At 41.5% G+C, this 24,374-nt stretch overlaps 4 protein-coding genes across 6 annotated transcripts in view; 1 reads left to right on the forward strand and 3 right to left on the reverse strand.

Annotated features, from left to right (window-relative positions):
- Window positions 1-5,116: 5,116 nt before the first annotated feature.
- Window positions 5,117-10,017, reverse strand: LOC134450287 (chemokine XC receptor 1-like). Its single transcript, XM_063200130.1, has 2 exons — window positions 9,858-10,017; window positions 5,117-6,188 (listed from the first exon to the last, which is right to left on the reverse strand). The coding sequence occupies exon 2, from the start codon at window positions 6,185-6,187 to the stop codon at window positions 5,171-5,173; it is 1,017 nt and encodes a 338-aa protein (XP_063056200.1). The 5' UTR covers window position 6,188; window positions 9,858-10,017; the 3' UTR covers window positions 5,117-5,170.
- A 511-nt stretch (window positions 10,018-10,528) lies between these two features.
- LOC134450288 (chemokine XC receptor 1-like) lies at window positions 10,529-15,847 on the reverse strand. The gene is made up of 2 exons (XM_063200132.1): window positions 15,663-15,847; window positions 10,529-12,110 (listed from the first exon to the last, which is right to left on the reverse strand). The coding sequence occupies exon 2, from the start codon at window positions 12,107-12,109 to the stop codon at window positions 11,093-11,095; it is 1,017 nt and encodes a 338-aa protein (XP_063056202.1). The 5' UTR covers window position 12,110; window positions 15,663-15,847; the 3' UTR covers window positions 10,529-11,092.
- A 1,259-nt stretch (window positions 15,848-17,106) lies between these two features.
- cwc15 (CWC15 spliceosome associated protein homolog) lies at window positions 17,107-23,072 on the reverse strand. Its single transcript, XM_063200133.1, has 7 exons — window positions 22,813-23,072; window positions 22,198-22,333; window positions 20,583-20,695; window positions 19,115-19,215; window positions 18,513-18,620; window positions 17,875-18,002; window positions 17,107-17,322 (listed from the first exon to the last, which is right to left on the reverse strand). Exons 2-7 carry the CDS (start codon window positions 22,326-22,328, stop codon window positions 17,196-17,198), a joined length of 708 nt encoding a protein of 235 aa, XP_063056203.1. The 5' UTR covers window positions 22,329-22,333; window positions 22,813-23,072; the 3' UTR covers window positions 17,107-17,195.
- Window positions 23,073-23,563: 491 nt separating this feature from the next.
- The window catches only part of fyco1a (FYVE and coiled-coil domain autophagy adaptor 1a), a 74,359-nt gene continuing 73,548 nt past the window's right edge, over window positions 23,564-24,374 (forward strand). For 2 of the 3 annotated variants that reach the window (XM_063201004.1, XM_063201002.1), the window contains exon 1: window positions 23,572-23,634. The gene's annotated coding sequence lies outside the window, so the exon portion shown is untranslated. Of the gene's footprint in view, window positions 23,635-24,374 lie in introns of all 3 variants that reach the window. The other variant, XM_063201003.1, reaches the window with a different exon arrangement.

Raw genomic sequence — 24,374 nt, forward strand, 5'->3', positions numbered from 1 at the left:
AACAAAAATCACTACTCTACTCTGCTGTATATACCTGAAGCCACTCTCTCTGTCTCCCTAGTTCTGTTTCTCTCTCTCTTTCTGAGTCTCATTTCAAATTTGATCGTTGTTGTGACTGTGTGGTGTGCTTTGCGGACACAAGTGGTAAATTAATAATGTTGTGATGTCAAATAGAGAACATTTTTCTACTTTCTGTATTCATAAAGCCATGAACATGTAATACATAGTTCCGCTGAGGTTTTCAGTTCTGCTTGTTATCGCCTCTTCACTTCTGCCTGGCATTCAATAGTTTTATTTTACTGTCCACTGCCAGGTGTGGAGACGTCACACTTGCTGTTGGCTATATCCAGTTCTTTAACCCCTTAAGGCGCGGCTTTATAAATTCATTGTTACCAGTATGGTAATGACCAAGTCGTGGTGCATTACTAAAGGGCCTGAGGCGTGTCATAGTATTGTAGTGCTATGGTAGTTACATTTCAATGTGTATTACAGCGTACCATTGGAGGTACGGCGCGCATTAAGGGGCTACAAAAGAAAAATTCAAGCCACAAGTGAAGGCAGGCGCAGGGTCATCTCATCATATCCATGTAAATGTCATTCATACAGTGGGTCTGGCATGGCCAAATTGAGACGCGTTATCTACAGGGAGGAGTGAACTGCCTTATAATTTGAGATGCCCGTCTTATTGTACGCAGTCGCTAACATTTGGATCTGACATCTAAAAACAACTCCTGGTGGGAGGGGTGAATTCTGTTGAATTGTGTCGCCCTCCCTCCACTGTTCAGGGATTGGCTGGTTGTCTGGTAACAAAATTTAAAAGGTGCTCTGTGTAAAAAAATCTTCCAGAATTCATGCTACCCATTCACAAATGTTAGTTTTTCCACAAATACTTACCACCACCTCTAAATTCCAATTTTTCATGAAAGGGGGCATCTTCTCCACCATTTTGAATGTTCAGAAATATACATTTTTAGCTGAAAAACGTAATGTACATTGGTCATACTAGTAAATATTAGTCTATTATATAGTAGACTTAAATATTCATGAAAAGTTCAAATATTGCAATAGGCAGCAGTTTCATTGAGCAGTATAGTTGTAATACTTTCTCTGGCCACCATCATACACAGTGCACCTGGCCACCTGTGTCAAAAAACCACTCATTTCAAGCCCAGTAATTATTTTTTGATTCCCCATGCCCCATGAACTAGGAAGTAGAGGGTGTGACTTAGGTGCCCCATCACACTTCCTGTTGGGCATGCCCATGCAATTTTATTGACAATTCTTTTGTTTGTCTGTGTAATATACACAACCATTTCTAATTTTGTGCATGTAGTTTAAATTCATGCTGTGCATTTCCAAGCTGTTAATTTACCAACAACATGGTGATCGCTATTCCAAAATGCAACTAGTACACTCACATACTGTAGAAGTGACCAGTCACAATACACAGTAACCTGTGTTCAGTCTTCTCACACACAGGACAATGAAATGGTCACAAATGTGTGGTTTCCTTTTTGGATACTTTATTAATAATTAATCAACCTGCCATTTTATTATCTGATATATAAATAGGCTATTACATATAAATATCAAACCTTCATTTGCAATAATGCAGGTATCATGCTGAGATCATGTCACTAAAACTGACACAAATCGATCTGTACAGTTTAGGAAGAGTGCTTAGTCTCCATTATGTTGATAATCACACTGAGGTCCAAATATTACACTTCCTTTTGGCTGTGGCTACCAAGTTTCATGTGTGTAGCTGCAAGCATAGCAGATTGCCATTTCACACTCATGGGTGTGTACATATTGGTAGTAAGCCATAACCAGCTACGTTTTGTTTATCAAGCATTAATGCTGAACTCATAAGCAAAGTCCTGTTTCCATGTGGGTACCTCACTGTGCTGCCAAAGAAACAGAAAACTCTCAGATGAACTGTTCCAACTTGGGATCCACTTGAAAGTCTCATAACTGTTCGTGGCCCACCTCTGACCCAATAAACAATACAGTTCAACTAAAATAGATAGTCAACAGCCAATAGGGGCTCCAACACAGGCTACCCCTCTTCTTTGAAAGACACTATCAGCAATGCATATGATAAAAGGATATCATTTTCACATGCTCACACACAAATATATATTTCTAGAAAATGACTTTGCGGCCTACCAATACAGCCTGATCTCCAGAATTCTGTGCTCCTGGATATGGATGTTTGGGACACAAAAGCCATGCTCCTGGACACGGATTTTGCTAAAATTCCATGCTCCTGGACACAGATTTTGTTTCCGTGATGGACACAGGGAAGTGCTTTCTATATTCCCACAGCACTGTGTTAACTCGATCATTAGAAAATACATACCAAATGCTAATCCTAAACAAAATAATGCTATAGTAATTTAAGTTGTGCCCTGACCAAAACATTCCCTAAACTTAATCTGTCATTAACCCTGTGAGACCTGAACTATGAAAGCAATGAGAGAAAATTCAATTTTTTTGGAATTTGCTTCATTATTGGTCCCTTATAAGAAATGTAAAAAAAAAAAAATCAAAATTTTGTTAAGGTCACTGAGATATTTAATGCATCATATATGATGCATCAGGCTTTAATGGATCAGGATTTCAGGATTTCATGACCATTGAAAAATGACTTTTAATGCATTTACAACTTTTTTATTGAAAAAAGTTGTCAGACAATTTAATTTGAGGATTATCTTTAAATATTTAGTGAGATCCTGCCATTTTTTAAAGCCTATCCTTGTTTTAGCAGGACCATATTTTACATTTCCCACAGCCTGGTTGGGTAATTTTTTAAAAATCTATGTAAAAACATAGCTGATCGACTGCTTAACAACCTATTTATGAGTGTAATATAGATCATTATTCATTTTTGATGTGGAATTTGAATATATGGGTCCATTACTACAATTGGACCATTTCTCCATTCACTTCAATGCATTTTTTACGAGATCATAATTTCAACATTTTGCATTACATTTTCAAAATTGCAAGTAAAACCTGTGGCAATATCTTCGTTTTGAAATAAAACAACTTGTGTGTTTTGTTAAATGATCGTCGTGGTATGCTTTGTAAGTTGATGCGTTGATGGCTGACATCCTGCCACCGCCGGATGGTGCTTATTTGTTTCATCAGTTTTAGCACGATCTCCCTGCAACACGGTTTAAAAATATAAGCTCTTCCTAGGTTAATTGCACAAAGCAAGTGTTCAAATTAAAGGGTGTAGAGTTATATTTCGGAAATTTGTACACAAACCCTTTGCAATTTGACGATATCTCAGCGTCGGTCAGGGAAACCGCTTCTACCCCATTTTTGCATTTTTCGCCGAGCTGTGGTCAACTTGTTGTTGACCGCTGCTCTCTTGTGGCGGTTTCAGTGTACTGCAGGACGTTTTGCCCAGACCAAAAAAATCTCTAACCCTAACATATCAGTGAGAAATGTTTTTTGAGAAAAGAAAATGAATTCAAAGTAATGGCATAATATGAACACTAGGTGGTGAAAGCAGCCCAACAGGTGCCGGGAATAGACCCGTTTAGAGTCAACGTCCTCATGAATGCGTACGCATCGTTGACTCAAACACACCAGAGATGTTTTAAGGATATTACGAGAGACTCCACTCTTCTGGGTGGTACTGCACGCTAGGGGGAGTGCAGACTCCATTCCGAAACAATGGGCTGCGCTCTCTGGATAGCGGCCACTAGGTGAACTGCAGGCATGGGTAAAATAGGGAGTGGTGAGTCTGTATGTAATACTGGGTGACAGTGCAGACACTAAAGATGTTAAGGACACGAAATCCGTGTCCAGGAGCACGGATTTTTCCAAAATTCTGTGCTATTGGACACAGAATTATTTTCCGTGATGGACACACGGAAGTGCTCTCTCTATACTCCCACAGCTCTATGTTTCCACAGTCTTGTGTTTTCCCAGGATTTTTCTAATTTCAAATATTTTTTCTAAAAAAAAAACATTTCTTTCTGACAGGTTAGGGTTAGGGTTAGGGTTAGGGATTGTTTTGGTCTGGGCACAGCTAGTATTCTTTCATTCATTATATGAATTTGATAGCCTATCAACCAACTGGAAAAGGTATTTCTCAAAAATATGTCTTTAATGACAGGTTAAGGTTAGGGAATGTTTTGGTAAGGGCACAACTTAAATTGCTATAGCATTATTTTGTTTCGGATTAGCATTTGGTATGTATTTTCTAATGATAGTGGAGTTAACAGTGCTGTGGAAATATAGAAAGCACTTCCGTGTGTCCATCACAGAAAACAATTCCGTGTCCAGGAGCACGGAATTTTGGCAAAATCCGTGCTCCTGGACACGGATTTCGTGTCCTTAACATCCGTGTCCAGGAGCACGGAAATTTTGGAGATCAGGCTGGACCACAAGGATGAGAGACAGGTTCAGCAGGGTTATTACCAGTGGGTTATTAACCAGTGCTCTCCCCATCCTACTCTATGACTTAGGTACCCTGAGCATGGCACGGTCACACTGCTCCCTTTCGGCCACCATTGGGAGCTGCGCCCTTGCACGGGTGATGCTGGCATAAATGCAATTTCGTTATGTGCTGTAGAGTAGCCTACTGTGTCACAATGACAACGGGAGTTGGAGTTAGTTGGGCTTTCACTTTAAGGCTTTCATCTTCTTGAAGATATCGTACACTAAAGGCCTATCAGAAGTCTCCAAAAAGGCAACTGTGTCACACGCTATATTGTCACGTGGCAACGAATCGCCGATCAGTAATCTATAACGTTTGTCGCGCAGTCACGATAAAGCCCCGTTTTTCGTGGTTTGCCACACTTCCGCGGCCAATGCATTTGAATGGGCTGTCCGACTCGTGGTAGATTTACGATTGATGGCCCAATTCCGACAGAAAACTGATTAGGGAAAGATTATTAGTGAAGGGATACATTTTAGCATGTATGCCCCATCACACTGTGAAGTAGGCTAAAACAAATTAAGTTGGACAGTGTGTTTTCCAATGCAATGTTTACTTCTCTACAGTCCGCTTCTTCCTCACATTTTGCTGAAAGCTTGACAGGTCCATCAATCATAAATCAACCACAGCCCATTCAAATGCATTGGCCGGTAGTGTGGCCCAACCACGAAAAATGGGGCTTAATCAGGCTCTCCTTGAGTGGTGGCACACTGGCTAGTACATAGACCCTTGTGATGGCATGACCATCATTCTGGTGCGCTGAGACTCCAGACTGGCATGTGGTGGCGGTGAGATCTTGTGAAAAATCACTTTCAGGTGTTTTCTAAACTTTACTCCAACGAAGGCGTAGAACACAGGATTGAGGCAGCAATTTGAGAAGGCTATTAGTCGGCAAACATAGAAAGCATAGTCCAGGTTTATACTGACGTCACACTCATTGAAAGGGTAACGATCTGCAAAGGTCCTGAGGAATATCACTATGTTGTATGGTGCCCACCCTAGCACAAACACAACCACAATGACAAAAATCAGTTTCACTGTCCGAATTCTCTTACGTGACGGTGAATTCAGGATTGTCTTCAGTATTCTGTAATAACAGAACCACATAATTCCAAAGGCAAGGAAGAAAAATACATTTTGTTGATATGTCGCAGCATGTCTCCAATTAATTTCATCATAAATACAGCGAGTCACGTTGTAATGCACCTGTACCTTGTTACGTAATGTTGCCGGCATTGCTGCAGCAAAGCTGACGACCCAAATGCAGACTGACAAACTCAGAGCTAAGCATGTGCGTTTCTCACCCCGGTCAGACAGAGGATACACCACCGCCCTGTACCTTTGCAGAGTCATTACAGTCAAGAACAAAGAGCTGTTGTAGAAGCCTGCGTAAAACACAAAATTGACAGCTTTGCAGGTGAAGTCTCCAAGCACCCACTGGTCCAAATGATAGTATGCCCAGAAGGGTAATCCAAAGGTGAACATGAGGTCTGACAGAGCCAAGTTGAAGATGAAGCAGTTTGTGATGGACTTGAGGTTTTCATACTTGAGCAGGATCACAATCACCAGCAGGTTTCCAATGAGGCTGAGGACCGTCACTGCAAAGAAGACGACTGGAGTAGCTACGGCACCAAATTGGATGACATGTTCGTTATCACAGTCGTCATTTGTATAGTCATCAGTGTAATTGTAGTTTAAGTTGTAACTATAGTTGTAGTCTTCCAGTGCCATCCTAAAAGAACATAAAAAACATAATGTTCAAAAGCACATTTCAGTCATATGACTTTCATATCTCAACATAAGGCATCCTTTGAGAACATGATCAGCAGGTTTCAGTTCTGTGCAGAAGTACAGTATTTGACCCCAAGGCCTACTTATTACTTTGCTTTTATTGCATCTTTGTCACTCTGAATCATTTCAGATCAAGGAAATTGAAATGGTAGATTGAGATAGCTCTCAAGTCAACACAGAATATGTTTAATTGCCAATTTAATTTATTAAGGGAAAAAAGCTATCTGAACCTGCATGACCTCATGTGAAAAAGTAATTTCCCCCTTCAATCTTATAACTTCTCCCAACCCCAGCAGCAGCAATTTTACTCAAGTGTTAACAGGACCTGACAAATAGTCTTTCACATCGCTGTGTAGGATTTTTTGCCAACTCTTGCATAATTATTTTAAAATCAGTTACAATGGATGATTTCCATGCATGAACACCAGTGGCGTGCACAGACATTTTTGGGGGCAGGTGCTGAAGAGGGGGGTTTGGGGGCCATGTGGAACTTCTTACTAGGCTATAGAGGCTTAATATTATATTGGGGCATTATTGTCACGTGTGTGGAATCATAAAGCATTTGCACATGATTCATGTCAACATGCACCACATTACATTGAGACAAAAAATGAGCACCCTCTCATCTCTATCTGTGCACACCTATGATGAACACTAATGAATGATTCAATGGATGACTAGAAATTATCCATCAGGATTTGTTTGTAGAAAGCAGAATTCACTTTTACTTCGATCATAGCCAGTCGTCAATGTCTTTAGGCAGCAAAACCATATAACTCCCACCACCATGTTTAACTATTCACATGGCGTTCTTTTTTATCAAATGCAATGTTCATTCACATCAGTTACAGGAGGCTCCCATTTTAAAAAGTTCAACTTTTGTGTCATCTGTCCACAGAATATTTTCACAGAAGCTTTTTATGCATTGTCAATATGTTTAAATTTCAGCAAATTTGAGAGAAGCCTTGATGCTCTCCTTGTCAGAGGTGGCTTTGGCCTTGGAACTCTGACATGCATGCAATGTTTGCCTCGTCTCTTCAGTCTCTTGAGTCATGAACACTTCCGTTTTCAGAGGGAATCAACACCTAGTTGGTAAGCACTTGTGCTTGTGGCCTCACGTTTTGCTGATGCCCTGCCTCCATGGAAAAAAAAACAATTACATTTCCCCGGTGTCAGCCTAGCCACAACAATTTTTGGGGGACTATACTGCATTCACCATCCAGTTTGCAAATGAGAAAATGACTTCACAACTGAGCATTTGCTAGACATTGAAATATAATGCTGTTGTCAGTGATGTCATCACGACGCATTACTTCCCGGTGCGAGGCCACATGCACAAGTGGAGGACACAATGTCACCTATTTGAACACACACGTTGTGTTACTTTTTGATCTCTTGGATCCACAGTCTTTTTTGATATACAGTATAATCTAATTTTAGTTAGACACTTTTAGAAATATTCACCACTACACCATGCTTTCTCCATTTGTGGATAATGGTTCATGATTTGCACTGCAGACATCCCAAATATTTAGAAAAGGGTTTGTAACAGTCTGAAACATGTCAATTATCTTTTATTATAATCTGCTCCTGAATGTTGATGGATCACACTGTGATGTCATGGGTTCGATATGTCCTACGCTACACATTGTCAAACAAATTTTCAACTTCAAAAGCTCTGGTCGCAGCCAGACTTCGGCAGCGATTAAATGTAACTCAGTTGTCCAAAATAATAGATTAATCACAGTTGTATCTATACCTCACCATTTAACAAGGGGGAGGGGGCACACTTAATTCACACAGGCTCATGCAGGTTTGGAAAGCAGTTTTTTCTCTTAAATGAAATAACCACTGAAAAACGACCTTTTATGCTTATTTGGGTTATTCTTGTCTGGTGTTAACATTTGTTTGGTGAACTGAAAAGGTTAAGTGTGACAAATGTGCAAAAAAGTTTTTAAAAATCGTTGAGAGGAAACTGCCGTTTTGTCTGCAGTATCACATTGTTCTTGTGTCCAAACTATTGCATTATGCAGCACAGTGTTGTAAATGTTAGTATTTGTGCAGTATGCAGTAATATTGCAAAAGCGGTGACTACAAAGTCATTGAATTGAATATTGTGCACATCTTCGCACTGCTTTGCCTGCAGCCAGTGATCTCAAAAAATTAGCATATCATGAAAAGGTTGTCTAAACAAGCTATTAACCGAATCATCTGAATCAAAGAATTAACTGTAAACACCTGAAAAACATTCCTGAGGCTTTTAAAAAGTCCCAGCCTGGTCCATTACTCAAAACCGCAGTCATGCGTTTAACATTGAAGTCAATGGCAGTGGCATGAGGGTTCTGGAAGCCCAGATATCCTTGACGCCTTGCTGTCAGCTGTTTTTTGTTATTTGATCTGGTGACCCACACTTCGCTCTTCATTATACCCCATAGATTTCTATACGATGCTTAGGTAGCCTACTTTGGTGGCTATGGACATTCTAAATCACCAGACATAACATTCCATTGACTTTCAATGGGGTTTCATTTCTGGCAAATTAGAATGTCCATAACCAAGCACCAAAACGTGGTATGGAAATCTATGGGGTATAATGCAGAGGGAAGTGTGGGTCACCAGATCACACAAGAAAAAACAGCTGGCATCAAGGATATATGGGCTTCAATAACTCTCATGCAATGCCACAGCCATTGACTTCAATGTTAAACGTAGTCAGATCGCCAGTCTAACCCATGACAGCGGTTTTGAGTAATGAACCAGGTAGGGACTTTTTAAAGCCTCAGGAAACTTTTACCGGTGTATAGAGTTAATTCGTCGATTCAGATGATTAGGTTAATAGCTCGTCTAGAGAACCTTTTCATGACATGCTAATTTTTAGATAGGAATTTTGGATTTTCATGAGCTGTATGCCACAATCATCAGTATTAAAACAATACAAGACCTGAAATATTTCAGTGGGTGTGCAAGGAATCTAAAATATATGAAAGTTTATTTTGTATCATTATATTATGGAAAAAAAATGGACTTTAACACAATATGCTAATTTTTTGAGAAGGACCTGTATAACATTTATCTTCCATTTGAGCCAGTCTTTTGCAATGTCCTAGCATGGACAAACAAATGATCACATATAAAAAAGATACACATTATCATCAAAAAAACATCAATATCTATAATAAATATTATTTATTATTATTGTTGTTGGTGTTTCTTGTATTGTTTGTATTGTTGCCATGTGATATTTTGTCATACTGCTGCAGCTTAAGAACATTGCCATCTAACATTAGAGACAAGAGCTACACACCAGATATTCCCCTGCCTTAGTTGTGCCTGTATCAGGCTAGATCAATTATCCTAATGACACACACATACACTCAAATAGGCCAACCTGTGGCCTTAACTTGGTCACTTCTCTCCACACACTCATTTTAGGCTAAGAGAAAGCAAGAGAGAGCAGTACTTTTTTGTGTTGCTACAATTTCTATTATTTTCTATAATTCAAATTGTGCAAAAATAAATTAAACATTCAAATAATTAGAAAGAAGTGACCAAATACAAGCCAATCAACATGTGGGAATACACAGGCCAAAAATGAGTTGAATTTTCTCACCTGATCTTCGACAGCACTGGAAATGCAAGTCCTTTTTCTTACTGGTCGCCTTTTATGTTTCACTTCGCCTCCTTATTCTTGTCAGTCACATTAGCCTACATCAGTCCTTTTCGGTACAGAGGGAACTAGAGCTTTTAGCAATGCTTGCATTCTGCATCTCATTTCTGCTTTTGTGCAACAAGCTGTAATTATTATTCCTGGCCGAAATGTAATTGCGAGCAATGCAAGTTGACACACACCCAAGCAGCAACCCACCCAAATACCAGAGATTTTAAGAGTATATAGCATAATATCTCTTCCAGTCTCTCTGACCATACATTCAGATCTGCAGTTTCTCAATGCACTCAGTTTAACTAATCGACTCCACTGTCAAAGACACATTGCACACTTTCAACAGCATCTCGTGCATATGGTTTGGTGGTGCTGATCTTTTTGCAGGTCAACCTGAACAGAGAGGGACACTACACTCCTAACCACATGTTCTGTGAGAAGGTCAAGCTATAACCACTGCAAACATATTTGGTCGTATGTGTTCTGGCTCCCCTCCCCTCATTGCTACAGTACTTAATTAAAGGGCCACATTTCCTGTAGCAATAACCACTGTAGACATATTTGGTCGTATGTGTTCTGACTCCCCTCCCCTCATTGCTACAGTACTTAATTAACCCCTTAGCGCAGCACTATGGCTCTCTGCAATGTCATAGCAGTGTTGTTATGATGTAGTTAAGCATTTTCAGCAAGTGAATAGGGTCACCGGCTAATTAAAAAAATGTCAAAACACACCCACAGATTTTCACTTTTCGTCATATCATTTTCACTCTATGGAAAGGCTTGTGTTTAACCAAAACATATTTTATTTTCAGTTCAGATGAGTGCTGACTTCAATTTCATCATTTCAAAGATTCAAAGTCAAAACAGGCTGTTCAGAGTCAGAGTTGGTTGTAATTAGCCAGTGCTCTCCCCATCCTGCTCTATGACTGAGGAACCCTGAGCATGGCACTGTCCCTCCACACCGCTCACTTTCGGTCACCATTGCGGGCTGCCCCCTTGCGCGGGTGAGGCTGGCATAAATGCAATTTCGTTATGTGCTGTAGAGTGCTGTGTCACAATGGCAACAGGAGTTGGGAGTTTCCCAGTTGGGCTTTCCCTTTCAGGCTTTCACCTCCTTGAAGATATACACAAAATGCCAATCAGAAGTCTCCGAAAAGGGCTCTCCTTGAGTGGTGGCACACTGGCTAGTACATAGACCCTTGTGATGGCATGACCATCATTCTGGTGCGCTGAGACTCCAGACTGGCATGTGGTGGCGGCGAGAACTTGTGAAAAATCACTTTCAGATGTTTTCTAAACTTTACTCCGACGAAGGCGTAGAACACTGGATTGAGGCAGCAATTTGAGAAGGCTATTAGTCGGCAAACATAGAAAGCATAGTCCAGGTTTATACTGACGTCACACTCATTGAAAGGGTAACGATCTGCAAAGGTCCTGAGGAATATCACTATGTTGTATGGTGCCCACCCTAGCACAAACACAACCACAATGACAAAAATCAGTTTCACTGTCCGAATTCTCTTACTTGACGGTGAATTCAGGATTGTCTTCAGTATTCTGTAGTAACAGAAACACATAATTCCAAAGGCGATGAAGAAATACAAATTTTGCTGGTACACCGCTGCATGTTTCCATCCAATTTCGTCATACTGGCAGTGAACCACGTTATAATACACCTGTACCTTGTTGCGTAATGTCGCCGGCACGGCCGAGGCAAGGCTGATGGCCCAGACACCCACTGACAAACACAGAGCGAAACGTGTGCGATTCTCACCCCGGTCAGACAGGGGATGGAGCACCGCCCTGTACCTTTGCAGAGTCATTACGGTCAAGAACAAAGAGCTGTTGTAGAAGCCTGCGTAAAACACAAAATTGACAGCTTTGCAGGTGAAGTCTCCAAGCACCCACTGGTCCAAATGATAGTATGCCCAGAAGGGTAATCCAAAGGTGAACATGAGGTCTGACAGAGCCAAGTTGAAGATGAAGCAGTTGGTGATGGACTTGAGGTTTTCATACTTGAGCAGGATCACAATCACCAGCAGGTTTCCAATGAGGCTGAGGACCGTCACTGCAAAGAAGACGACTGGAGTAGCTACGGCACCAAATTGGATGACGTGTCCCTTATCACAGTCATCATTTGGATAGTCGTAACTGTAGCTATAGTTGAGGTCGTAATTATAGCTGTAGTCTTCCAGTGCCATCCTAAAAGAACATAGAAAACAAATAATGTTTTAAAAGTACATTTCAGTCACATGACTTTCATATCTTAACAATAGGCATCCTTTGAGAACATGATCAGCAGGTTTCAGTTCTGTGCAGAAATTTGGCCCCTAGGCCCCTACTTATTTATTTGCTTTTAGTGCATACTTGTCATAAAGGAAATTCAAATGGTTGATTGAGATTGCTCTCAAGTCAACACAAAATATGTTTAATTGCCAATTTAATTTATTAAGGGGAAAAAAGCTATCTGAACCTACATGACCTCATGTGAAAAAGTAATTCCCCCCTCAACCTTATAACTTGCACCACCCCCAGCAGCAGCAATTTTAGCCAAGTGTTTACAGGACCTGACAAACAGTCTTTCACATCGCTGTGTAGGAATTTTTGAGGTGGAGGGTTTCAATGCATGCCATGAACACCAGTGTCGTGCACGAGCCCAGTCTCGCGAAAAAATGTCAACTATATGCTTTGTGGTGCCATCACGATGTAGCCTCGTTTTTCGTAGTTGGGCAACGCTCGCTGTCGTCCGTAGGCTACGAGAGTGAGAAAGTGGGTGAGAGAGAGAGAGAGCGAGTGAGAGAGAGAGAGCACACCCGAGCAGCGTGCATTCCGGGAGGGGAGCCCTGTCGTCCTGTCAGCTTCATGTCATCTCTCCCTTCCTCCAACGTTGTACCTAACCTTAAAAGGGTATGCCACTATTTTGGGGCTTAATACAGTTAAAATCGTTGGCTGGGGCTTATAAAGGTGGTAAAGTGTCTTATTTTTCATGTTAATAGTTGTCTTGCTTTTAGACGAGTTAAAAGAGGGAATATGTCGCCAAGTTAGTGAAAGTCAATGGATCCGTGTAGCATAGCTACTTAACTGTAGTAAGCCCCAACATAGTGGCATAGCCCTTTAACCCTAACCCTAACCCTAACCTTAACCTAACCCTAAATCGCTTGTTTGAAATTGACGTACCGAAAGGGCGTGAAACTAGTGAGTCCTGCTTCCAGCGTGCAGACATTTTGGGGCCATGTGCAACTTCTTACTAGGCTTTAGAGGCTTAATATGGAATTTGGAATCATAAAGCATTCACAAATTATTCATGACAACATGCACCACATTACATTGAGACAAAAAACCTTCAAAAAAGGGCATTTTTTGTCCAGGAAGGGACACCACCTCGCCCCTATCTGTGCATAATGAACACTAATGAATTATTACAAAAGGATGATTAGAAATTATCATTCAGGATTTGTTTGTAGAGGGCAGAATTCATGTTTACTTTGATCATAGCCGGTCGTCAATGTCTTGAGGCAGCAAAACAGCCCCAATTCGAACCATAACCACCATGTTTAACTTTTGACATGGCGTTCTTAAAAAAAAAATCAAATTCAGTGTTCATTTCACATCAGTTACAGGCGGCTCCCATTTAAAAAAGTTCAACTTTTGTTTCATCTGTCCACAGAATATTTTCACAGAAGATTTTTATACATTGTCAATGTTAAAATTTCGGCAAATTTGACACAGGCCTTGATGCTCTCCTTTTCAGAGGTGGCTTTGGCCTTGGAACTCTGACATGCATGCAATGTTTGCCTCGTCTCTTCAGTCTCTTGAGTCATGAACACTTCCGTTTTCAGAGGGAATCAACACTTATAGTTGGTAAGATGTAGGGTTCGTGCATTCCAATATGCAACCTTGCGTCCTCCACTTGTGCTTGTGGCCTCACGTTTTGCTGATGCCCTGCCTCAATGGAAAAAAACAATTACATTTCCCCGGGGTCAGCCTAGCCACAACAATTTTTGGGGGACTATTCTTCATTCACCATCCAGTTTGCAGTCTCTTGAGTCATGAACACTTCCGTTTTCAGTATGCTTTCAATATGCAACCTTGCCTCCTCCACTTGTGCTTGTGACCCGTCTCTGTGGAGAAAACAAAAAAAGTTTCCCCCGCTGTCAGCCTAGCCACAACCACTTTAGGGGCACAATTCTTCATTCACCATCCAGTTTGCAAATGAGAAAATGACTTTACGACTGAGCGTCACGACGTATTACTTCCTGGTACGAGGCCACAAGCACAAGTGGAGGACGCAAGATCACATATTGGAACGCACACGTTGTGTTACTTTTCAAACTCTTGGATCCACCATCACAGTTTTTGATATACAGTATAATATCATTTTAGTTAGACAGCTACTCTTAGAAATGTTCCCCACTCCACCATTTGTGGATAATGATTCTCACCATGGCCTGCAGACATCCCAAAGATTTAGAGAAGGCTTTGTAACCTTAAACAGTCTAAAACATGTCAATTATCTTTTATTATAATCTGCTCCTGATTGTTGATGGATCGTACCCTGATGTCACGGATTCGATATGTCTTACACTACACATTGCCAAACAAATTTTAAAATTCAAAGGTCTGGTCACAGCCAGCTCAGTTGTCCAAAATAATAGATTAATCTCAGCTGTATCTATACCTAATCATTTAACTAGGGGGGAGGGGGCACATACTTTTTCACACAGGCTCATGCAGGTTTTGAAAACATTCTCTTAAATGAAATAACCACTGAAACCTTTTATGCTTACTTAGGTTATTCTTGTCTAATGTTAACATTTGTTTGGTGAACTGAAAGGGTTAAGTGTGACAAATGTGCAAAAAAGTAAAAAATCAGTAAGGGGAAACTGCAGTATCACATTGTTCTTGTGTCCAAACTATTGCATTACTATTGCATTATGCAGCACAGTGTTGTAAATGTTGGTATTTTTGTAGTATGCGATTAATATTGCAGAAGTGGTGACTACAAAGTCATTGTATTTAATATTGTGCACATCTCCGCACTGCTTTGCCTGCAGCCAGTTATGTAACTAATTCACAAGGCATTCATTTACTAATTGGAATGAAGCTGAAATCATATCCGCTGGCTCAGAGGGTAATTTAATGAAACACATAGGGTCTATGTACAAAATGCAACTTCCATTTGGGCCAGTGTTTTTTAATATCCTAGCATGGACAAACAAATGATTAAATATAAAAAAGAGCAAACTTTCGACAAAGAACATCAATATCTATAATAAATATTATTTATTATTATTGTTGTTGATGTTTCTTGTATTGTTGTTGCCATGTGATATTTTGTCATACTGCTGCAGCTTAAGAACATTGCCATCTAACATTAGAGACAAGAGCTACACACCAGATATTCCCCTGCCTTAGTTGTGCCTGTATCAGGAAGTCAGGCTAGATCAATTATCCTAATGACACACACACACACACACACACACACACACACACACACACACACACACACACACACACACACACACACACTCAAAGAGGCCTACCTGTGGCCTTATCTTGGTCACTTCTCTCCACACACTCATTTTAGGCTAAGAGAAAGCGAGAGAGAGCAATACTTTTCAGTGATGCTACAATTTCTACTATTTTCTAATGTACCAATTGCGCAAAAATAAATTACACAGTCACAAATACATTTAACACAAGCCAATCAACATGCAGGAATATATTGGCCAAAAACGAGCTAAATTTTCTCACCTGATCTTCGGCGGCACTGGAAATGCAAGTCCTTTTTCTCCTTGGTCCCCTTTATGTTTCACTTCGCCTCCTTATTCTTGTCAGTCACATTACATCAGTCCTTTTCGGTACCCTACAGGAGGAACTAGAGCGTTTCATACCATTGCCTGCATTTTGCATCTCGAATCTGCTTTTGTGCAACAAGCTGCAATTATTTTTTCCTGGCTGAAATGCAATTGCGAGCAATGCAAGTTGACACACACCCAAGCAGAGACACTTTCGGCAGCATCTCGTGCATATAGTTTGGTGGTGCTGATCTTTTTGCAGGCCAACCTGAATAGAGAGGGGGGCGTCACTCCTAACCACATTTCCTGCAAGAAGGTAAAGCTATAACCACTGCCAACATATTTGGTCGTATGTGTTCTGGCTCCCCTCCCCTCATTGCTACAGTACTTAATTAAAAGGTTTCGTTTTCTATGCTGAAGGAGCCCTAGAAGTGTAGACGACAAACCTCCCCTCTAATGAAATGTTTTCAGAGTTTGAATTGATCATCACATAACTGACTCTTCCACAAATAACCTTATAAAATGTGTCAATTTTTAACATTCTACATCAACGTTGTTTTTTTAAACTTTATTTTCAGATGAAATTATGTAACTGCAGTGTGACAACACTGGTTGAAGATCCAATTCCTAAGAAATGGCGCAACACTGACAGTTGTAACACTTACAATGGAGGGTGTCAAACCACTGTCCTTTTTTATACATACTTAGCCATTTCCACACAGCAAGAGCCGCAATTCTGTGTACAACATAGCCACAATGCTGCAGTACATGGCAGTATGATTGTAAGGTCGCTTCTACTAGGCAGCTAGTAGAATTCGTCAGACTAGTTTATTACAAACCAACATCAGAAGAGACTATACTAAGAAGCTGGTTCAGGAGTACACCCAGGTGAAGTTAAGACATAAGTCATCTAATAGAAGAGCCTGGAATCCTCATTTTTGGACTCCAGGCTGTTCTGTTAGATGATTTACCCCTTAACTTAACCTGGTTTACTCCTGAAGCAGCTTCTTAGTATACACTAGCCGTTTAAAGCTACGTACACACACATCGTTGCTATTTACTAGCTTCTCACTTGTTCGCCTACTCGCCACTCTCTCATGAAACGTTCACTGAAAGTTCTTGCGGCTTTAACTGCCAATGTACAGGCGAGAAGTACCGAACTCTCATTCCAATTGGTTTACTCACATACTCGCCTCGCTCGAAGTTAAAATATTTTCAACTTGGGATCTGCCTGCATAGCATCGCTTGTACAGTACTCGCCTACTCGTCTCGCTGGAACGCATTGACATTCTATTGACTTCATTCGCCAAGCGAGTAACTAGCAGCGACGTGTGTGACCCTAGCTTGTTTAAGACTGTCCAATAAAATAGCCACACACCAAGTCTGTTTTAAAACAATACTAAATGAAAGATAATAACTTTATTTGGAAAATTCAACAAGGGCAAGAAATGAAAGCGGGAAACATACAAGGTTTTCTTTTGACAAAGAGTTACTTTACATACTTCTCCATGAACTTTTTGTGAAACTCAGAACGAAGGGTGTCATTGACAAATCGCTTCTCTTTCCGGTCATCAACCCCCTTGGCACAGTTTTTGAAAACGACGTCGTCATCCCATCTGAGAAAGAAAAAAAAATCTGTCAGACATACTGTCTTTGATGTGGGGTTTTTTGAGGTTGTTGTATGAGGTGTGTGTCTGTGTGTGTGTGTCTGTGTGTGTGTGTGTGTGTGAGTGCGCATGCACAAGTGGAGTTAAATGTTATAGCTTTGGCGTGTAGGCGTACATTTTAGGTGTGGATGGTGGGGACACGGTATGCATACCACGGTATGGTATGGTGGGTCCATACCAATTTTGAGGTAAACCTAGCTTGTCCCCACCACTCTTTCACAAATACAATGCAAAATAGCGTACCTTTGGCAATTGCCAAAATGCCCACACGGACATTTCAAGATACACAGGTAATAGTCAGGGATTTGTTTGTTTGTTTGTTTGTTTACATTTATGGCCAAATATGTAATAGTCAGGGAGGGAAAATAAAAACTACAGAAACAAATAAAAAGGCAATTGTGCAAAAAGATATTCTGTGAGTTGAGGTAGACAAGAGATTAACATGACCAAGAATGACTGTGTGTGTGTGCGTGTGTGTGCGCGTGTGTGTGGCTGGCTCACCTCCTCTTGACTTGAAAGGAGGTCTGGGTCTGTGGGGTCGGCTGCTGGCCGGCCAGGTTGAGCAGGGGGTTGCCGCTCAGGATGTTCTCCATGCGGATACGCTCCTCCTCAGCCTTCTGCTCCCGCTCCTACACACACACACAATCATCATCATCATCATCATCACTGTTTAGGTTAAGCTGGCAGGTACCTCACTGTAGAAACAGACCACCGGCTGTAAAGCATCAACCAACTGCTGTCAACACCTACATACCCATAGACACAAGACCTTAAAAACTTTGTTTAGCCAGGATTGTCCCATTGAGACTGAATGTCTCTTCTGCCAGGGAGTCCTGGTCAAAATGGCAGCCAAACAAAAACGTTTCCGGATAAAGACACACATTACAAGCAAAATAAAGAAAATACATATAAACCAATTTGAATGTTCATGTCTCCGAATGTCCCAGGCTGTCAAGGCAGAGCTGTTATGTGATTAGCTAAATCAAACATGTCAATGTCACGTCAAGAGCGAATAAAGCAAATTCATGGCGAAACTTCTTCAGCTACCTCCGCTACCAGGCAGCGTAGCTCGCCCTTGGTCTGGACGCAGCATTAGGATATCGGAAAGAACCAATCGGCTACGGCTAGGAGCTGCTCACCTTCCTCTCCTGCTCCTCAGCTCTCTCCTTCTTAATCTTCTCCAGCTCGGCCAAGAGGGCGGCGGTGTCATCGTCACTGTCAGAGTCCGAGTCAGAGTTGTCATCGTCCTATTAACACAACATGACATCACAGAGGTGAGAGGTGGATTTAGAAGGTGTTTACACGTATGTGGGTATTTTTCAAAAATGGCCTCTTGTTTAGAAGTAAACAGTTTTAGAAACTCCAGTTTTTAAGACATCCCATTTAAAGGGCTAAAACGCACCCGTCACAATGGAGTGTTTATGTTTATCCACATCGTGTCTTGCACATAAACTGATTAAAAAAATATCTGCATTTTTAAGTTTCCAGCACCTTAATCAGAATCAGATTTTTGAGGTCCGCTCAACTCCAGATTGTTTAAAGAAGGGTTTCAGGTACGAGTAACTGAATTAGTACATTTGGTTAGAGAAAAGCTGCACCCATTCATGAACCCACTGTTAAGTCTGATATCAGGCATGTTGCCTATTATACAAATCAGCCCTGGGCACTGCGTTAGTAACGTGGAAGAGGAATTCTGAAATTCAGGCGCCACAGAGGAGGAGAAGCAAAAGTTGTCACTAACGTCTGTGAGGGGGTCATCTGCGTCCATGTCTGCCGCAGGGATCTGGTCAAGGCGCGGCCTTTTGGATGACGAAGACGAGGATGATGAAGATGTGGTGTGTTCTACAACAAGAGAAGAGGAGAGGACGCATATTAGAATTGAAGTGCAGGCCCTGCCGTGGCCATCCGGTGGGGCACTCGCCTGCCATGCGGCTGACCCGGGTTCAATTCCCGGTCCGGGTCCTTTGCCGCCCCCTTCCCGTCTCTCTCCCCATTCACTTACTGTCTACCTCTCATGCTGTCCTGTGACTGTCTTTAAAGTCTAAGAAAATTCAAAAAAAGAATTGAAGTGCAGGCGAGGGAAGATAACCAATTCAAAGAAAGCCACCACACTTGCCACTTTCCTTCTTTTTATGTCAAACTTTAAAGTAATGGCTTTTGTCTACAGTAGGCTGTATCCAACAACAAGACTCTTGACAGCTAAAAGGAGGTGGATGAGAAAAATGCTTTTGCATTTTGTATTGTTTTTGCAGAGCAATCATTTTACCATCATATGATTAAGAAGGTCTTGTGACAGCTAATCATACGACTTGGTTTCATTTTAGCTTAGTTTCATTACATTATTTCGGAAAGTCTAGAATATGGTGCAAGATCTTTTTTCTCCTTGCAACACACTGGAATTCAAATCCTAAGTAGGCTACAGTATCTACAACAGGAGTATTCGATTAAAAGTCACTGAGGGCCAGTTTTTCAAATTCCTTCCCGTAAAGGGGCCGAACATAGAATCTGCAAAACCGCGAGCACCACTGTGTCCAAGGTTATGGTGCGAAACAAGCGGATAGCTTTCCAGACAGAACAGATATTCACTTCTCTATTTCTTAGTAGCCTTATGATGGACTATTTATCAGACTGTTTAGATAAGATTTCACTCTCATGTGAATGCATAGGAGAGATATCCCCAACCTGAAGTGTTAGTGATTGCAAATTATGCATGGCCACAGATAACACAGATATTTGTTTTTATTTTGGTCAGATCTTGTGGGGGGCAGAATCTACCTATTTGAATAGCCCTGATCTACAACAATGTCCACCTCGTCTGCTTAGAAGTTCACAAGTTAGTATGATATGTACAGTAACGTTTTACTCCCTGGTTCCCTCTCCCTGAGCTACATCTATGTACACAGTACTTGTGTCGCCCAACAAAAATAATGTTAATTAAAACAAAAATACTGGGATCATGCATAAACGTTTTTCTTCTCTCAATGGTGGGAGCGTTTGAGAGAGTTGGGGTCACACAAGGCCATAAGGAAAGTGAAACACGAGCCGTCAAGAGTTGGAACATTTCGCAACAACTTTGACGGAGGTGCAGCATTCAACCCAACGAGGCCAGCACGTGATTTCATCCTAGGGCAAAGTGAATGGGAAAGCAGCAAATCGCAGCTAATGGATGCATGCGTGTGTGTGTGACCGCTGGGGTGCAATTCTCTCACCGCGTGGCCCTCTCTCCCTGGTCTTCTCCCGCACGACGACCCTCTCACGCTCCTCCAGCTCCCTGCGGAAGTCACGGGCGCGCACCTCCTCAGGGGCATCCTGGGTGGGTTGCCTGGCAAACACAAACATTTGGTATTTTACATTTCATTTGTGTGTGTGTGTGTGTGTGTGTGTGTGTGTGTGTGTGTGTGTGTGTGTGTGTGTGTGTGTGTGTGTGTGTGTGTGTGTGTGTGTGTGTGTGTGTGTGTGTGTGTGTGTGTGTGTGTGTGTGCGCGCGTGCGTGTGTGTGTGGTAACATCTACTTTCCCATGCCCAGACTGCACCAAGAAATGTGGATCAAGGATTGGTCTCCAGTCACCTGAAGACCAACATAGAAAACCCTATTGAGAGGACAGTCATACTCGTTTCGAGTGACCGCTGATGATGATGATGATGATGATGATGATGATGGTGGTGGTGGTAACATCAAACATGAATGTATCCACGTTTGTGTATGTTAATGCCATGCATAAGTTAGTGTGTGTGTGTGTGTGTGTGTGTGTGTGTGTGTGTGTGTGTGTGTGCATCAAGCGACTTTCAAAAGAGGACATAAACAGCATCAAAAGTGTGGAAGCAATAGAAGTGAAGAAAAATACAAAACACACACAGCATAACAATATGAAAAAAATACAAGACCATCATGCAGGAAGTTGTGTTTCTTGTTTGTTTGTTTTGTTTTGGCGAAATCACAAGAACTTCCTCTACGGCCCGCACATTGTACAAACTGCTTCCAGCCGAATCACTTGCAAACAGTGAAGAAGCATTTGGAGAGCAAGGCCCCCTGGGAAAACCTCCACCAAGTTCTTAATCTGTCGCTTAGAAAAATTCAAAAAGAGGGCCTGCGCCTTTCAATGTGGCTTTAGTTATGTGGTGGTGCGTTGGCTTGAAATATTGAGCAATGCAAAGTCAGAGAGTCTGGAGCTCGCACTCAAAAAAGACTTGAAAAGAGATGCCCAAATAAAGTGGGTTTTTAATGATCTCACAGTATGCCGTGCAGTATTTACAAAGGTGCATTTAATCTGTCGCTTAGAAATATCCTCAAACTTCAAGCATCACTGTATATCTGAAAGAAGTACATGTCAGTGCTGCATACAGGTCAGGCCTGATTGTCTCCAGTCTCCAGTGACCTCACTTGGACGTTAATTCTAACGAGACAGGTTCTACCATATATATGACAGAAGGCCAACACCTTCCTTGATACACCAGTTCACCCTGAAATGGGTGCCATGTACAAGGATGTGGTCTTGAAGCTGAAGCTGAAGCTAAATCGTATCTAGGTAGGTTTGGCAGCCTTTTGAAAATGGTGGTGTGGAAATTTCTGCAGTGGTTTTTAACACAATACAACCGAGAGTGTTCAGAAAAGGCTGAAGGCATACTCTTCCGTGGTCCTGGATTATTATTCTGAGACTGACAAGGTGTCTGAGCAAGTAAGTCTGTCGCAAAGGGATGAGCATATGTTGGATGGATGGAAACATCTCTAAACTTTCTTTGTTGGTGAGGTGTGTAAAGTTGTGACTGAACGGTGGGCCAGAGTTTGAGTCAATAACGATGATGTAGCATCTGAAGTGAACTCACCGATACTTGATTTTAGTATGGCCCGGTAAGTCCCGACTGGAATACTGTTTTGATAGTGCGCTCAAGTCTCCTTCTCCTTTGCCTCGCCCTCCTCGAGCGGGCTCGAACGTTGGCCTAGCCGCAGTAGTCATCCTCCCTGTAATGCCAGAAACACAAGAAACAACTAAATCACACACACGCAGGCAGCGTAGTAAAGAGTTTCATATAAGGATGCGATGAGTGGATGTGACTGAACCATGTTGGCCATCAAGGATAACGTGTGTTTAGCTAACGACAGTGAAGCTCAACTTCCCACCAAAAAAAACCCACAAACGACAGCATCATACAATAACTACAAGGGAGGCACTGTGTAAAACTATATGTTTAGTCACATCATCGCCTATATTTTAATTCCTTGAACACAAGTCTTGGATAAAGCCAGAACAAATGATGTAGCCAGTTGTTTACTAAAGTTAGCCTGTTAGCTCACTTGCTATCTATCAATATCTTAGGTAATATAGGCCATTATGATATATCAAAATGGCTCACATTTCAAGACTATGCCAATGTTCTAACAGCACACGATACAAATAACCAGAGAACGGTGCTATTTCACCACAAAATAACAATTCTTACCCGCAATTTACTAGCACAGGCAACTGCAAGTGGTCATACGAAGAGGGGTCCTTCGCAAACCAGTCGAGTCACCATACTGTTATCTCATTGGACAAAGCAAGTAGCGATGAGAAGAACAAACTGCAGGAGATTAATTTAGGTGTCCGTGCTAGCCTGATTCAAAGTAATTTTCTAAAGATGCATTACTGGACACAACTTTACTTTAACTGTGGTAGTGAACACTGTTGTGCCTTGTGTTTTGCATTCAGCAAAGTCGTTTAGTAGGGACAGTTACTGAGCGTGTGACTGTGAGAGCAAATTCACACCAATTTGTGACAAGCCAAGAGATTGAGATAAGTCTGTATGTCTCCATAAACCTTTCGAATAGAACCCAAGAAAATGCGCATCTGAGGCAGCATTTCTATAACACCAGCAGTTGAGCCCGAACAAAACCTTTCTGCGTACACAAATAATCATATGATCCATCCATTCTAGGATAGCGTGTTTACTTTCTCAGTTTTTTTGCAACCAAACTATAACTTGTAATAAGCCCTTGTCCAGCCAATGGGAGTGGAGGTAAAACCTAAAACATGTTGTCTTAGGCTTCAGATTGATGATATTTGCAGTAAAATACATATGTTACGAAATCGCTGAAATACATGGAAGTTTTGGACAATAATGAAATGTTAAATCTCCACACTGGAACAAAATGTGCCAAGTGACGTAGGTTGACTTTCACTTCTGATTAGTCCAGACGACTGCCAATCACGTAGTTTAGCACAACTAGCATGTTTGTCTGTCACTTGTAAACTATGTTGACTGCTGTGGGACATCTGGAAATAAGTATGATTATGTTCTTTTTAAAAAATAGTAGATGTAGTATCGTTGATGTTTTTGTGTTGGGGAGTATCCCTGGTTTCCAGAAGGCGTTGCAAATTAATTGTTGCTTTTGTCTTCAAACGGTCAACAAAGATTGCCTGTGATATCGCACAACAGCTGATAACTTTCAAAACAAAGGAGCGAGGCTAGTAAAAAATCAACTGCTAGTGCATGACAGTTCCAAGTTCCTTCAACATTATCTGTCACCCCTGAAGGCACTAACCCTGCTCCATGATGGGCTTCAACTTCTTCGTAAAACGACTAACATAAAATGCCAAAAGTAGTTAGCTTTTCCTAGCCTATACTACTTGGCTTGTTGTTTACAGAACTGATGGCAAAATAGCAGGCCACTGCTGTGTCATCAGAGAAGGCTGAGGGAATCTAAAATGTTGGTGTAAACTAGGTCGAGCAGCTATTTCAGTCATCTGTTGAAAATTACTTTCCTCCTCAACTATCTGAAATAGATATAGGGCCCTATTTTACTCGCCACTTCCTATGCGGTCGAAGCTATAGGCCTACAGGCTGTGGTGGGTGAGTGTCATCACACATCCACCCTAGTGTCAAACTCATCTGCAGGCCAGGGACTGGCACGGATACCAGGCTCGAGCACGACTCTTTATTTTCCATTTACAGTGACGCTCGATATGCAAATGCTTTTGATGGGGAAGAAGCTGTCAGCTTCTCTCTTATGTGGAAACCATTAT

The sequence above is a fragment of the Engraulis encrasicolus genome, chromosome 6 (genome assembly GCF_034702125.1).
Source record: "Engraulis encrasicolus isolate BLACKSEA-1 chromosome 6, IST_EnEncr_1.0, whole genome shotgun sequence".
Taxonomy (NCBI): Eukaryota; Metazoa; Chordata; class Actinopteri; order Clupeiformes; family Engraulidae; genus Engraulis; species Engraulis encrasicolus.

What these genes read in the sequence shown, in the direction of transcription:
- LOC134450288 (XM_063200132.1), bottom strand. Translation starts at nt 12,109, where the DNA reads ATGGCACTGGAAGACTACAGCTATAATTACGACCTCAACTATAGCTAC.
- cwc15 (XM_063200133.1), bottom strand. Translation starts at nt 22,328, where the DNA reads ATGACTACTGCGGCTAGGCCAACGTTCGAGCCCGCTCGAGGAGGGCGA. An exon ending in CAGGGAGAGAGGGCCACGCG is followed by an intron (nt 19,216 to 20,582) that starts GTGAGAGAATTG and finishes CTCTTGTTGTAG; the next exon opens with AACACACCACATCTTCATCA. An exon ending in CTGAGGAGCAGGAGAGGAAG is followed by an intron (nt 18,003 to 18,512) that starts GTGAGCAGCTCC and finishes GTGTGTGTGTAG; the next exon opens with GAGCGGGAGCAGAAGGCTGA.
- LOC134450287 (XM_063200130.1), bottom strand. Translation starts at nt 6,187, where the DNA reads ATGGCACTGGAAGACTACAACTATAGTTACAACTTAAACTACAATTAC.